The sequence below is a fragment of the Anolis carolinensis genome, chromosome 1 (genome assembly GCF_035594765.1).
Source record: "Anolis carolinensis isolate JA03-04 chromosome 1, rAnoCar3.1.pri, whole genome shotgun sequence".
NCBI classification, from domain to species: Eukaryota; Metazoa; Chordata; class Lepidosauria; order Squamata; family Dactyloidae; genus Anolis; species Anolis carolinensis.
In genome coordinates, this window is record NC_085841.1 from 212,629,930 (window position 1) to 212,644,940 (window position 15,011).

The 15,011-nt window shown below is 39.2% G+C and overlaps 1 protein-coding gene across 2 annotated transcripts in view; it reads right to left on the reverse strand.

Annotated features, from left to right (window-relative positions):
- The window catches only part of cers6 (ceramide synthase 6), a 134,057-nt gene that overhangs the window by 94,377 nt on the left and 24,669 nt on the right, over window positions 1–15,011 (reverse strand). For both annotated transcript variants that reach the window (XM_008125893.2, XM_008125892.2), the window contains exons 2-3: window positions 6,794–6,899; window positions 2,192–2,322 (exon numbers count right to left, since the gene is read on the reverse strand). In XM_008125893.2, coding sequence (XP_008124100.1) covers window positions 2,192–2,322; window positions 6,794–6,899 — 237 coding nt within the window. The remainder of the gene's footprint in view (window positions 1–2,191; window positions 2,323–6,793; window positions 6,900–15,011) is intronic.

Genomic DNA, 15,011 nt, shown 5'->3' on the forward strand with positions numbered 1-15,011 from the left:
ATCAGAAACATGGCTTGAAAACTTACTTTCTGGGGACAACTTCCAAAGGCCCCTAGTCATTCTAGGACTGTTCACAAAATCCTGTGGCCCAATTTTATCCCAAGGTACTCAAGTTTGAATCTTGCCTCTCCCACAAATATACTAAATAGCCTTATTCAAGCAGCTCTTTCATATCACCTTCTCCTCTGACAACCCAGAACAAAGTTTACCTCATTGGATTGCTGCACAGGTTACAATATATAGGTTTTTGCAGCTACAAAAAGCATTCAAAGCACTTCTGAATACTGGATATTATCAGTCCCAGTGTTTAAGTATTGTTTTCAGAAAAATTTAGAATTAATATAAGTCTTAGTAACTATTAATATTTTCATAATTAGGGGGTTCTAATTCACATAGCCCCAAAGCATGGTGTCCTGACCCAGGCATTGAGCCACCAAAAGATATAGGAAGCCTTTGGCATTAGGAGAAGCTCTGCTGAGAGTCTGGAGCACTGTGGAAATCAAAGTTAAGCTCCCTTCATTTCAAAAGGAATGCTCTAACAAATACACATTTGTCACATCAGCGGTTTTATTCACTGCATCTGGCTGTCATAAAACAAGAACAACTAAAACAAAAAGATTTTACATTGTTTTAGTGGTCTTATTGAAAATCTGCTTACTGTTTCTCTAAGGCAGTAATCCTCAAGGCTAACATTATGAAGATTCAAAAATCAGAAACCATGATGTCTTCTAAAGGCATCATACTGCAATTTTATACATATCCTATCAATTCCCATCACTAAGTTTGGAACTGATTCTGGTAATTATTCATAGGATCGCAACCTCGATCTTATCTTCACATTTACAGATGTATGTGTTGTTGTCTCTGATTTGTCTAATACAGAGATTCCCAAATTCTAATACTCCAGGTGTTTTGGACTTCAACTCCCAGAAGTTCCAGCTACTTTGACCAATTCGAAGGGATTTTGAGAGATGAAGTCCAAGCACCTAGAGGACTAGAGTTTGGGAAACACAGGTCTAATAGAACATTCGTTTCCTGAACACTCAAATACAACCCTCCAACAACAGTTTTGATCACATAAAGAACTCCAATGAAATTTTCATGAGATAATCCATGCTTGTTTTCAGCATGGAATGGAGTGCCATCTTATTATTTAGACAGAAGTATAATGATCAAACTTATAGACAAATGTAGCTAAGCCTGACCTGACCATCTCATTTCCCTCTTTCTTCTTCTTTGAGCACTACTCATTCTGTCTTTTAAGATGTGCTCCACAGTGGCTGGAAGAAGTGGCAAATACTTCACTAAGACAAGTATCTTATTATTAGACCCCTGTGGGCACTTGAAACAGAAAGATGTCTTTCACATACATATTAAAACTGAATCATGAATTGGGCTTTTTACAAATGACTGCCTTCTTATTTGAACCGTGCTTACAGGAAAGTTAATTCCTTCCAAATCATCAGAAGGCTTCTCCTGGTCAAGCTGCAGGCAAATGTAACTTTGCAGTGAATCCTATATTTTCTGGATGAATTGCAGTTCAGTCTTGCTCTAATATTATAAGCAGGTTTTGCTTTAAGCACCCCCTCCTGCCCATATCAGGCTGTACTACAATAACAACCAAAACAATGAAATCCCATTAGATGAGCATTTAATTTGCTTTTTAAAACCTTTTTAAAAAATACACACAGCTGAGAGCACAATGATAAGCCTCTGGGCTTTTTAGACAGTGCAAAAAATGCTCTTAGCAATGAACTTGCTAGAATGTCCAAACGTTTTAAGCCACAATTTTTTTTTATCTGGTCCAACTCTGGTCTGGAACCATAAAGTTCATTTTAGATGCTAAGGCAGTTTAAGAAAGAAGGTATCCAAATGGCAACCAATCCACTGGATCAATTAGACCCACAGGCCTTCATGTTTCTATCATATGATGCCTTTCATCTGCATGCAGGTCATTCTCACTTTGCAAAATACATTCTGCTATTCCCTTCCCATAAGATCACTTTGTTAACTTCAGAGCCAGTCTTGAACAATTGTTGCAGCTGGGTTGGAAATGAGAAACAAGCTGTATGACTAATATGTCCTACATCACTCTGTGGGGTTTCCCCCCCCCCCCAAATAGCAGTAATTACAGCTACTTTTATCAGCAGTGTTCAAATTTAGGAAGTAAATGATAAAAGAAGTTTCTTACGAGCTTTCGCAGAACCTTCGAAGAGTGCTTGGCTTTTCTTGATTACGTCTTTGCCGAAACCAACGCTGAATACTGCGAACATCCCAGTCCAGCTGCTTGGACAACCCTTCAAGCCTCTTCTCATCTGGATGCTATCAAATTTTTAAAGGAACAAGAAATTATTCTTGCACTGACATTTCAGAACCAATATTAATAATCACCAATATTAATAATATAGATTCAGTCAATAGAGATCATATTTATTTTTAAAACATATAGTTTGGCTTTCTTGAACCAACTCTAGCCTTTGTTTTCAGTTTGTAATAATACTTTTTAATGTTGTTTACTGTAAATATAAATACACTGATTTGGAGTAAATACAGATAACAGCGACTCAGTGAATCAGCGGGACTTATGTATGCATTGAGCACTATTTTTCTCTTTCAGCTTGGGCAACAAAATGCACCTGAAAATAAAAGAGTGAAGAAAATGTGAATTAGATAAGACTTTATAAAAATTGGAGTGCTTAAAGCAGAGGCTCCCAACCTTTTTTTTGACCAGGGACCACTTGAACAGGAACCCTTTTACCAGGGACCACTCAACCGGGGATCACTTTGAACAAGGACCACTCTCCAACATTAGTACCAAAAGGGTTACAAATCAGTTTTTGGTCAACTTTACATTTGGTTTGGTTATTTGGGCTGCTGATTCAGAAAAATGCATTGGATAGACCACATCAGCTCTAGTTTCTCATACAGAACATATGCCATCCAGTAGTCACCATCTGCTCATGCACAGAAAACCATATTTCATAATCTAGAGCCGATGTGGTCTATCCAATGCAATGGTAAACTCTATGGAATAAAATAAAGAAATAAAGAGGAAGGATGTTCACGGACCGGATTTTCGTTCTCGTGGCCCACTGTTGGGCCACGGTCCACAAGTTGGGAACCACTAGATTAAAGTAAATGTCACCGAAAAATGACAGAGGCTAGAAACTGATTTTAATTAAACTGCTAGCCCAACTAGAGTTGACCCACAGTATCAGTGGGATTTATATAAGTTTTGACTTGTAAATTTTCCATTAATTCAGTGGGTCTATTCTAAGTGGGACTAGTAATTGGATTCGACCCATTGCTTGCACAAGCTACTTTATATTCGAGTATAGCAAACTAAAGAAACAGGTAGGACTGGATGGGAATAGAAGTCAAATTTAGCAGATATTCTCCATGTTATGTGAACATGATAAATATTCAACTGCCAGGCAGGGAAAAAGTGTTTAAATCCAAAAAAAAATCATATGTAACAGCTGCACCACTTCAAAATGGGGGTGGAAAGAGGAGACCAGAAGAGTCATCAGTTTGAGTGTGTCTCCACAAATACAAGTTACCTTGGCAACAGAGCCTGCAATCTTTAAAAGGCTACTCATGAGCAAGTGCCCCAAAATGTTATGTGGGTGCAGAAAAAGAAACAACCCTTTATTCTCACACCTGTTATCCAACAGCAGAAGTCTTATACTATCTTTGCAATCAAGAAATAACTCTTCTAAGTTTTGTTTCAAATTATACCTATACCCGGGTGGGCAGTAAAAACTCTGAAGTGAGTATTTGGGAGGGGGGCAGAACAGTTGTTTTGTAGGCTGCATGTAAGTCAAGTATGTACTGAATCACATGGCAATCATTTGCATGGAGGATACAACTTGTAAAATACAAGGCTAACCTGCATACAAAGGACACGAGCAATTGCAGACCAGTGTGAATGGAAACAAAGAGCAATAAAGAACAGACACTAGCACATCCAATCATCCCCCTCCCTAAAGAAGAAATAAAGTGGTTTTGAGAGAATACTCTCAGACACTGAGTATACTCCTTGCTAAGCTTTTTATCAGAAACGAAACGGCACTACCAGCCCTACAATCACTGTCTGATCAAGAAGCTTAGACAAGAAGAAAGGCTGCTACAAGAACACATGTGCTCTATATAAGAAGAAACAGTGCAAACCACATTGCAAACAATCCCAAGATGAAAAGTCACATGGCTTTCCTTTTGAAAGGTGCAGAATATACAACAATATAAGCCTTGTATAGTACTGCAACTGAATGCAAGGTTTAGAACAGGGGTGGGAATACAGGGGTGAGAATCACAGGGGTGATTGCCCAGATCTTTTTATCATGTCAGAAGCGGCTTCAGAACATATTGCAAGTAGCTTCTGGTGTGAGAGAATTGGCTGTCTGCAAAGATGTTGGCCAGGGGACGGTGACCGTCAAGTCAAGGGTTTAATCCAAGGGTTCAATCCATTGGGCCACTATGGCTCCTTATTTTAGATTCTTCACATTCACAATCCCCTTCCATTGTCCAAACTAAGACAGTAGGGAGTAGATTAATGTGAATAATTTTATACTACTAAAAGGATGCAAAAAGAGGATTTTATAATGACAAGACAATCCTGGTTTGATTCAACAAACCTCAGTTAAATTTAACCGTGGGGTTTTATGGGCCTTTTCATCGGCTGTTCCACGACGACCTGCCGGTAGAGCTCCAACAGATAGATCGGCTGTTGCAATTTAGGATATAAGTGAAGACCTATCTCTTCCAGCAGGCCTACCCAAATAGTTTTAATGACAAATTTTAAACTTCCACTTCATGTCTAATTTTAAAGTGTATTTTGTGGAAATATGTTTTAATATTAATATGTGTATTCTACAAAGTATTTTAAAATAATTATGTGTTTTGTTTATGTGTTTTAGCAGTGTTGTAATCCACCTTGAGCTGTGAGGAGAGGCAAAGAAGAAATAAAAGTATTATTGAGTTGCTGTGAGTTTTCCGGGCTGTATGACCATGTTCCAGAAGCATTCTTTCCTGACATTTCACCCACATCTATGGCAGGCATCTTCAGAGGTCGGAAGGTCTATAGGAAACTAGTGGATTGGGATTTATACATCTGTGGAAAGTCCAGGTTGGGAGAAAGAACTCTTGTCTGTTTTTGAGGCAAGTGTGAATGTTGCAAATGGCCAACTTGATTAGCATTTAATGGCCTTGCGAATTCAAAGCCTGGCTGCTTCTTGACTGAGGGAATCCTTTGTTGTTGTTGGTGTTGTTGTTGTTGTTGTTATGCTACTAGAGTTGCAGCTGGCCTTTTCAACTATACACTAGTGATCTTGTTTCATTAAAAACTCACAAATAAAAATGAATAGCCATATACATTAATAGCAATTAATTAAAACATGCCTACTAATAACAATTTAACAATTATTTTGTTTACTTTCATTACATATTAAGGCTATACCAAGACATGTTCATGTCTGAGCTAACAAGAAAGCTTGTGCACCTTCCCATTTTACATATGTAACTTAGTTGGACTGCCTACTTCTAGTCGCCTTTCAGATTTTGGCGACAGGACCTGATGTTGCAGGACGCGTAACAAGTAGCTTCAGATGCAGCGGGATCCCTGAGTTTTGGAGTGTCTTTTGACGGCCATTGGTGTGCTGAGCCCTGGCCAAGGGATTGGCACAATGGGGGTATTACTGTTGACGTGACATTCTTAGAGTTTTTCCCCATTCTTGTATCAGCTTATGGGGAGAGCAATTCACAAATTCCACAGTGCACTTTTGGTGCGATAATGCAGCCACAGTGCAAGTCATTAATTCCCTTACATCCAGATCAGTCAGGGTTATGGGGGCGGTGCGACATTTCACCCTGCTTTGCTTAAAGCATGACATACTTTTCAAAGCCTTTCACATTGCGGGTGCAGCCAATGTACGGGAAAATTGTATTGATATGTTCACAGTCTGCACAGTGACTGGGTTCATAGAGATTCAGTTAATTAATTAGGCAACAATAATAAAAGTTGCCCTTAGTTAATCCAATCATGTGTGTGGCTCTTCATTTGCGGGGGTGGTGCGGCAATATTGTTTCAATGCCAGTGATAGACTGAGAACCTCCTCAATATGTGAGGCAACAAGAGAGGTGTGGTATATGCAACTGTGTAGTATATGCATCTTCAGATGGGAAACACCCAAGGATAATCCACAGGTGCAAAAAACATTGCCTCAGTCTACTTAATTATCTTCTATATCATTAAGAGTGCTAAAGCTTAAGTGGATAAGCCTATCACACAGACTGTCTTCCTGGCATGGTGAAAGTAAGCTGGCAGCTACTTACTCAAGTTTCAGAGGGTATGGCTTCCACAAGTTAGTTAAAGAGGGCAAAAGAAATTACTTTGCAAACCTGTAGACCAGGAGAGTGTTTTCAACAGATTCTTTCTTAACTTTTGAAGGATTATAAACCTGTCCACACCTATCTGGAAATAAGAGCCATTTAACTTAACTGGCCCTGCTTCTAGAAAACATTATGATATTGCAATGTCCTTTTAAGACCCCACATGGTATGCTGTGAGCTCCTTGTTACCATCCCAGTAAATGTTGAATAACTGAGCCTGAGAAATCACTCACGTATCTTACAATACTGCCAATCTGGCATCACTCCAAGTCCCAAAAAGGGGAAGTTTCCAATCCAGATGGCATTTTACTAAGCATTTCTTCTAAATGAGAATTATATCTCACAGTGAATGAAGAATCTCTTTTCATTTTTCCAAAATAATGTAAAGGTATTGTACATACTTTACCTTTGTAATCGCAGTGAAGACTTTTTCAAGAATAGCATTAGGCTGAGCCTTTTGTGGTCCATTGGCCTGAACCTTTAGGCCTAAGGCACATGGCTTTGCTATAAACCTACAGCATAAAAGAGAGAAAAAGATAAGAGAGTATGTTAAGAACTAAGTAATCTGATTTACAAAAAAACCCTCACTATGACAGATTCATACTGCAAGGAAGCAGGATTTCCCGTTACATCTGAACCAGTGCCCTGTTGTCAGAATTGTTGAGGGGGCAAAGCAGATAAGTTCTGCCTGAGCTGATGGAATACAATCAGACTTGCATATCTATGAGTGGTGCTGTTCCATTATCTGGGCAGAGCCCAAAAGGGGACCTAGACAGAGAAGGATAGTCCAATTTATGGGCGAAGGAGTAAAACCATTTCCCCCAGTTTCCTCTTATCAAAAATATTAGCCCCTCCTGTTGTGATTCAAAAATATACATTTGCAATGAGAGAGGAGTTAGCTGAGATGTCTGACAGAAAGAGAGACAAACTAATAATAGAGTTAAAGAAAAAAAAACTCCATAATAAACAATGAGTATTTAAAGTCATTTTAGAAATTCACTAGAAGCTGAGTTGAGAGAGACAATAAATTGCAGGTGAGATGGGGAAGAATCACAGGAGCTTTTCTCGCCGGCTTGTTGAATTTAGAAAGAGAAAAGAATTCCAGCCTTATTCCAGACAGGCAGCATATGCATACCACATGATAGATAAATACTCAAACAAGATTGTGTTAGGTCATTTTGGCTGCATGTTTATCACTGCATTAGCAGTCTCTTGGCTGATGAGATATTCTTTCTCCCTCATACACACACACAAACATACACACTCAGGCTCAATATATTGGAGTAAACTAGGCAAGAGAGAAAAACCTTTGGTTACTCAGCTGCAGAACTTCTAGGGGATTTGATAGGAAGGGTTCCAATGTTGCCCTTAAGAGCTTCAGGTTGAAAACTACTATTAAAGGGAAGAGAGTGCTGCCAGGGTAGAGTGAGCTGATACAATTCTCATTTTTTATTTTCAGCAAATTGCATGTCCCTCCAGAAGATTTTGGAGCGCAACACCTCTCATCACTCACTATTGGCTTTGTTGGCTAGGGCAGACAGATGTTGAAGTACAGCAGCATTAGAGGACCACAAGTTGCCCATGATGGTACATCTGAAACTCAGGCACAGGACAAGTCTGGCAACTTTTAATCATGAAATTAATGAGTAAGAGCCAACAAACAAAATTAAATATTGAAGGGAACTGTTCTGAGTCATGTTGATCAGTAATGGTGGCTGGATATGTACAGCAAATATATAAACTTAAAGCCTGAAAGTGGGTGGAACAAGGAGGATGTGTGTAATATGGGTGGCATAACTCAGAGCAGTGGTTCTCAACTCGTGGGTCCCCAGGTGTTTTGGCCTACAACTCCCAGAAATCCTAGCTAGTTTACCAGTGGTTAGGATTCCTGGAAGTTGAAAGCCAAAACATCTAGGGATCCACAGGTTGAGAACCACTGACTCAGAGTATCTAAAAGTTGGGATGAGAGACTAATAGATTCTGCAAGATGCAACAATAATAAATGAGGAGAATGAAGGAAAACAGGAGTTTGTGTATACCAGAGTTGAGGCACATCTGGACTTCCAGAAGGTGTTGGGTTGCAACTGCTATCAGGACTAACATATCCTATATACCCATATATACCAGGCAGTCCCCAAGTAACAAAAATCTGACTTACAAACGACTCATAGTTAAGAAGGGGGTGAGACAACAGGAAGTAAGGGGAAATCTACCCCTCAGAAGGGAAATTCACTCTTATAAGAGCTATCATGGGGAAAAGGTGAATCTTTCTCCCTGCTTCCACAAGAAGTCATTTTTTTCCAAATCCAATGATCACATGAACAGAAAGTGAGATGAAGTTTTCTGAACGGGGAAAACACCACAGAGCTGTTAACCCTTCCCTGTGCTATCGAAAGTTCTCTCTATCTCTCGCGATATAGATATGGCTAAACTTAAACATTTACCTGTTCTGACTTACTTACAACTTCAACTTAAGAACAAGCCTCCAGAACCTATATTGTTCGTAACTTGGAGATGGCCTGTAAGTCTAAACCTTTTAGTAAAAAAACCAAAAAAGGAACTATCCCCTTCTCTGAGTGCAGTGGCAAAAGGAAATAGCTTTGTCCATCAGAGAAGTACCTAAAGAAACACCCTCTACTCTCAGAAGAACCTAAAAGAAGCACCCTTATTCTCTCCACCACAGTGCAATTCCTGGCCTTTTTGAATGTCTGGGCAGGAAATTGCTGGTGGCAGCTGCCAGGGGCATCAGGCCCTCTAGGTAGTACTGGTGCTTTCTCCTTTCTGTGAAATAATTATCCACAAGTAACATTAACATTCATAATTCACAGGGTTACAGCCAGTGCTGGATGGGGTCGCACTCCCTCTAAAGGCACAGGTTCAAAGTTTGGGACTCCTCCTGGACTCATCGCTGAGTCTGGAACCCCAGGTTTCAGCGGTGGCCAGGGGGGGCTTCGCACAACTCAAAATTGTGTGCCAACTGCGCCCATACCTTGGGAAACCTGACTTGGCCACTGTGGTCCATGCTCTTGTTACATCTAGTTTGGATTATTGCAACGCACTCTACATGGGGTTGCCTTTGAAGACTGTTCGGAAGCTGGAACTAGTCCAACGTTCTGCAGCCAGGTTACTAACTGGAGCACCATTCAGGGAGCATACAACTCCTCTGTTGAAGCAGCTCCACTGGCTGCCTGTTAACTTACGGGCACAATTCAAAGTGCTGGCTTTGGCCTACAAAACCTTAAACGGCTCTGGTCCAACTTACCTCTCCCCGACAAGATCTTTGAGTGAGACCCTGCTCTCTGTCCCGCCGTCACAGGTGCGGTTGGTGGGGACAAGAGACAGGGCTTTTTCGGTGGTGGCTCTGTGGCTGTGGAACTCCTTGCCAAGGGAGATTAGGGAAGCCCCTTCACTCATGTCTTTCAGGAAGCAGCTGAAGACCTGGCTGTGGGACCAAGCTTTTGGCCCATCCTAAGATATGAGTTGATATGACCTGATGAATTCTGTGATTAATATTAAGTCGAACACAGGTTGGCTCTGACTTTGGCTCGAAACTTCCCGTTTAAATGGTCACATGGTTTTAATTGTTTTAATTTGATTTGGATACCGGCTTTTATTTGTGTTTTATGTTTGGTTTTTATTACATGTTGTATTATGTGTGGCATTTATTCTGCCATTGTGTAAGACCACTCTGGGTCCCCCTGGGGGAGAAGAGCGGTATATAAAATATATAAAATATATAAAATAAATAAATAAATAAATGTTGGCCCAAAACATGCCCTTGATTTAAACATGAAATCAACTCATACATATGTAACATATATGGTAATCAGTTGTAAGGACTGATGGGAGATGCAGACCAGCTTCTAGAGGGTCATATGTAGCACTTTCCAGGCATATTTGCCAACTCAGTATGGAATCCCCAGAAAAAAAACAAGAAATCACAATCCCTGCCATTAGGGATTATATTACGCAGGAGAAACCTTGAACATAAATACACCCCAGGTCCATAACACCTAGTCTTCAGCCCTAATTCCTGGCAGAATGCCAGGGTTACTTCCCAAAAGAAGATTTGGAGAAATCATGCTAATATATGTTCTGAATTGCAGCTATTGCCATTGCCCCATGACACCATGTACCAAGAAACAGTCACTCCGTTCCCACATTAGCATGCAAATTCCACAAAATTATCTGCTAAAATTGGACACTACTCTCTCTTTCCAGGATGCCAGGATCTCCCAGTGAATGTATGTGAACTAATTCACTATGAAATCCCTCCCACCCCAACAGGACTTGTCAAACACTTCCCACACTAAGGAACAATCCTGTTTTTTCTGCATTCCAGCCGCAGTGCTTTTGTTTGAAAGAATCTGAAAATATCAAACAACCAGCATAACCAGTTTGAGCAACAAATACAAAGGACTTTTGGTATCTGATAGGGTTTGGTTCCAGGCCCTCTTGTATTGAAGTCCCATTGTATGCAATGATGTAGTAGAATGGCTCCCTTATATAAAAGTAAAGATTTGATTTTTAGAATCTTTTTTGAGAGGTGTGAAGGGGGATTTTCAATCTGTGAATGCTTGAATCCATGGATACGAAGTTTGTGGATATGAAGGGCTAACTATATACCAGAACTAAGAAATACTTTTAAAAAGTCATTTGTCCTTCAGATTACTCCCAATAGTTAACAAAGCCGCAGTCCTTGACCACTGATACTGATAGTAGGGAGCAGTCTGAATGTTCGCTTTAAATTTAAACTTAAGACTTGAGATATACAATCCTTCCCTACATGCTTATTAGAAACCCAGCAGCAGCAGTTCCCTTTCTGACATGAGATCTTTTTAAAAGCTTGGATCAAGTCTCTCCTTTACTTTAAACCCCTCCTTCAAACAGAGAAAAAGGTCTAGCTATATCACTAACTGTATTTTACATTTCTAGGTAAGTCCTGTGACAACGTAAAACTGGTAACAGAAAGTCATTCGTGTAAAATATTCTACAGAGGGTGTTACATCCTCCAAATAACTTTAATTATTGTCAGAAGTATGCAGATAAACCACAACTTTATTGCACTTGTAGTCAGGAGACACACTACACAAGGGGTCTTCCACATTCTTCCTTTGTTTTTGTGAGCTGGTTTCCTCTCCCTCCCACACACATATAATTTCATTTCCAATGAAAACCATTAACGGTATGGTATTTGCAACAGAATTTTAATTAAACATGGTAATTCAAGCCAGTTTTCAAATCTGTATCATAAGCCAAAGACACCAGATCCAGAATAGAGCAGAAAGACAAGTTGCAATTTTACTGGCATTTTGAAAAAGACACACTGTTCTTTTCCAACAGTTTCACAGAAGATTTTTTCAGATCACTTATATTACACTCTTTAAAGGGCAGGCTTCTGTTAGAGATGTGTAACTGTTAGTATCTGGACAAATAAGCTTTTAAAAAAAAATCCCATGACATTTATTCACAAAACAGTTAGATAAAACTATTGTGAATCACCAATTCCACTACACACACAAACATGCTGAGCATTGAACTAGGTCCCTTGGAAGACCAGGGATTGAATTTCCACTCAGCCACAGAAATGCCTTCTGCGATCTTGGGCAAATCACATTACAGTATCTCAGTCTAAAAGGAAGGCCAAAGCATACCTGGCTAGAAAACCTTATGATAGGGGTACTGTAAGGTGTAGTTGATTTGAAGACATACAACAACAAATACATAAAAACATCATAAAAAGAACCAAGTACAGTAGAGTCTCACTTATCCAAGCTAAACGGGCCAGCAGAAGCTTGGATAAGTGAATATCTTGGATAATAAGGAGGGATTAAGGAAAAGCCTATTAAACATCAAATTAGGTCATGATTTTACAAATTAAGCACCAAAACATCATGTTAGACAACAAATTTGACAGAAAAAGTAGTTCAATACACAGTAATGTTATGCTGTAATTAATGTATTTACGAATTTAGCACCAAAATATCATGATATTGAAAACATTGACTACAAAAATGGCTTGGATTATCCAGAGGCTTGGATAAGCGAGGCTTGGATAAGTGAGACTCTACTGTAATTAGAACTCAACAGATGGTTGTAACATGGACACATGTACTTTTAAAGTCCCCCAAATTACTATTCCAGTCCCTCACATTCTCACATTCCTAAATATTAGCTACACATTCTCCAGCCTTTTCTATAAACGCACAGTAACCAGAGGAGAGCAGGCAATCAGCCTTGGTTGAGGTTCTAAGCATAATGCAGCGATAGACTTCTTTAGAAGGTATGGGGACAAATCTACCACATACAATAAATTAGGGGGAGGGAGTTGTGTCTGCTTGTGTAGATTTCTAATCCTTTTGGTTTGATGGGCATTTCATAGCAAAATTGGTTGTTCTTAGTGTCCTCTGTGACTGAAAAATGACACTTTTTTCATCCATGTCACCAACAACAGGGAATCTCAGGAATGTCAAAAATAGCTTTGGGAGTTGCCTATGACCAATGAACTATACTCTAATTCCCTCTGCAGTGGATAATAGAATATTAGACTAAATATTTCACTATATCAGAGGATTGTTTAATAACTGAACTGCGTAATTGTGGCCAGGGCGAGAGGGGACATACCCCTGAGTTTTCTGGAGAAACAGTAGGATGAAATATAATGAAATCAGTATTCATTATGAACGGGTGGCTACAAGTGATTAACACTACATCTATATGGCTACTTTACTGACAATTGAATTACATCAAAATTGTACATCAAACTACTTCATGTAAGATTTGTTGGAAATAGTCATCCAAAGTAGCCCTTTTCTGAGTTACTAGAGATATGACTGTAATTGGTGACTGTCACTTATCAGGAAAGACAGATATTGATTTCAGTTTGCCAAATCCGGGTTTCATAAGGAGAAATGTAGCCAAATGGTCTGATGCTGAAAGCAGCAATTAGACAGGTAGCCAAATCTTGTCTTTCCACTCCCTGCGTGTTGTATGCCTTCTGATTGTTTCCAACTAAAATGATCCTAAGATGAACTTATTATAGGATATTCTTGGCAATACTTGTTCAGAAGTGGTTTGCCATTGCTTTTTCTGAGGGTGACATTTTCCATGGCAGGGAAGGGGGGCTGTGGGACCCTCCATATTTTCCCCTTCCACCTTGTTTATTCTGCAGCATGAAAAAACACTTTAAGTCACTTCTTTTAAGCTTCAGGTTTTTACAAGTCAGGTTCGCTAATCTATGCAGCATTCTATAAACAAGGACACCTCACTCATATGCTACAAATATTCCATGGAAGTCCTTATCACCTAATTTATCCTCTCCGTATTCAGATATACTGTGTTGTTAGCTCACATTTTTCTATTAAGGTAAAACAACACATCTTAAAATAGCATTTGAGTTTGAGCAAGAATCTGAAAACAAAAAATACAGATGTATAGCAAATGAAGTACTTCACAGCCAGCTGGTTAACATCTGATGCAGTATCTAAAAATAAACAGTTCTTGAAATGTAAGCTTTCCAAAACAATAAGGTGGAGAGAAAACATTTGCACATGTACAGTGCATTGTATGCCATATGTGTTATGAATCAGTATGCTATAGTATGCATTTCGAATAGTTACCCTTAGCTTTTCTTAAGTGAAAGGCATATAGTGTTTTTCATACAGATGTTTGTCAATGAAGAGACTCATATTTCTTAGGAAAACTTCACGAACGCTGATCCCAATTTGGCGTCTTATCTCCCATTCCACCCTCACAGCTTAACATAAAACATATTGAACTAATTTCCGTATCTCCCCAATAATGACAACCCTGACAGAAGAAACAAACACTTCCAAATGTTAAAAGCAAAGTAGTCATCACAGACTAAGGTAATTTGGAATAAGACCTTTAGGGTAGAATGGGTACATAGAAAACTCTAGCTTTATGACTCAGTTTAAAGATGGAAACAAATACATAATGATTAGTTATAGTACAACCATTTAAGGCTTCTCCAAGATGCAGACTGTTTTTTCACCATACAGTTCCACCAATTTTCATGTAGAAATGCAAACACGTAAAGGAAAAGAATCGGGGATGGATGATGATCAATTGGTTAAAAAAGTTATGTATTATGTATCAAGAGACATAAATGAGTAATTAAAATAAAACTTCTTGATTTTTATTTAGTTTCATATCAGTCATTCCTAGCAGAAAATATTCTGGTTTCACTACAAATTTTATATTCAGTATATATTTTATATTCCGTATATTCTGTGTTATAGCATGTATAAGTCTCCAAAATTGTTTTGCTGTTTTACTGTTCCACCACATATGGTAGAATGAACCTGTTGGTGTATCGCACTTATAGTATTTATCCGGGACATTTTTATAACTTTTTGACTGTTGTGGTTCAGTCTGATGATGAAGGGGGATTTGAGTTTGCACAGTCTGAAACTGAAAATGTTAGACAGTCTGAGCAGCCAGAGATTGAGAAGGCCACAGGCAGGCAGCCAAGATGAGTTAGCAGGCCAAAATGAGGCTTTAGATCAGAGTGACCTTTCACAGCTCTCAGAACAGGAGGAGGGCAGGGAAAGTCAACAACAACCAGGTGGTTCTGAAAGTGATAATGAGGAAGTCCAATTAGA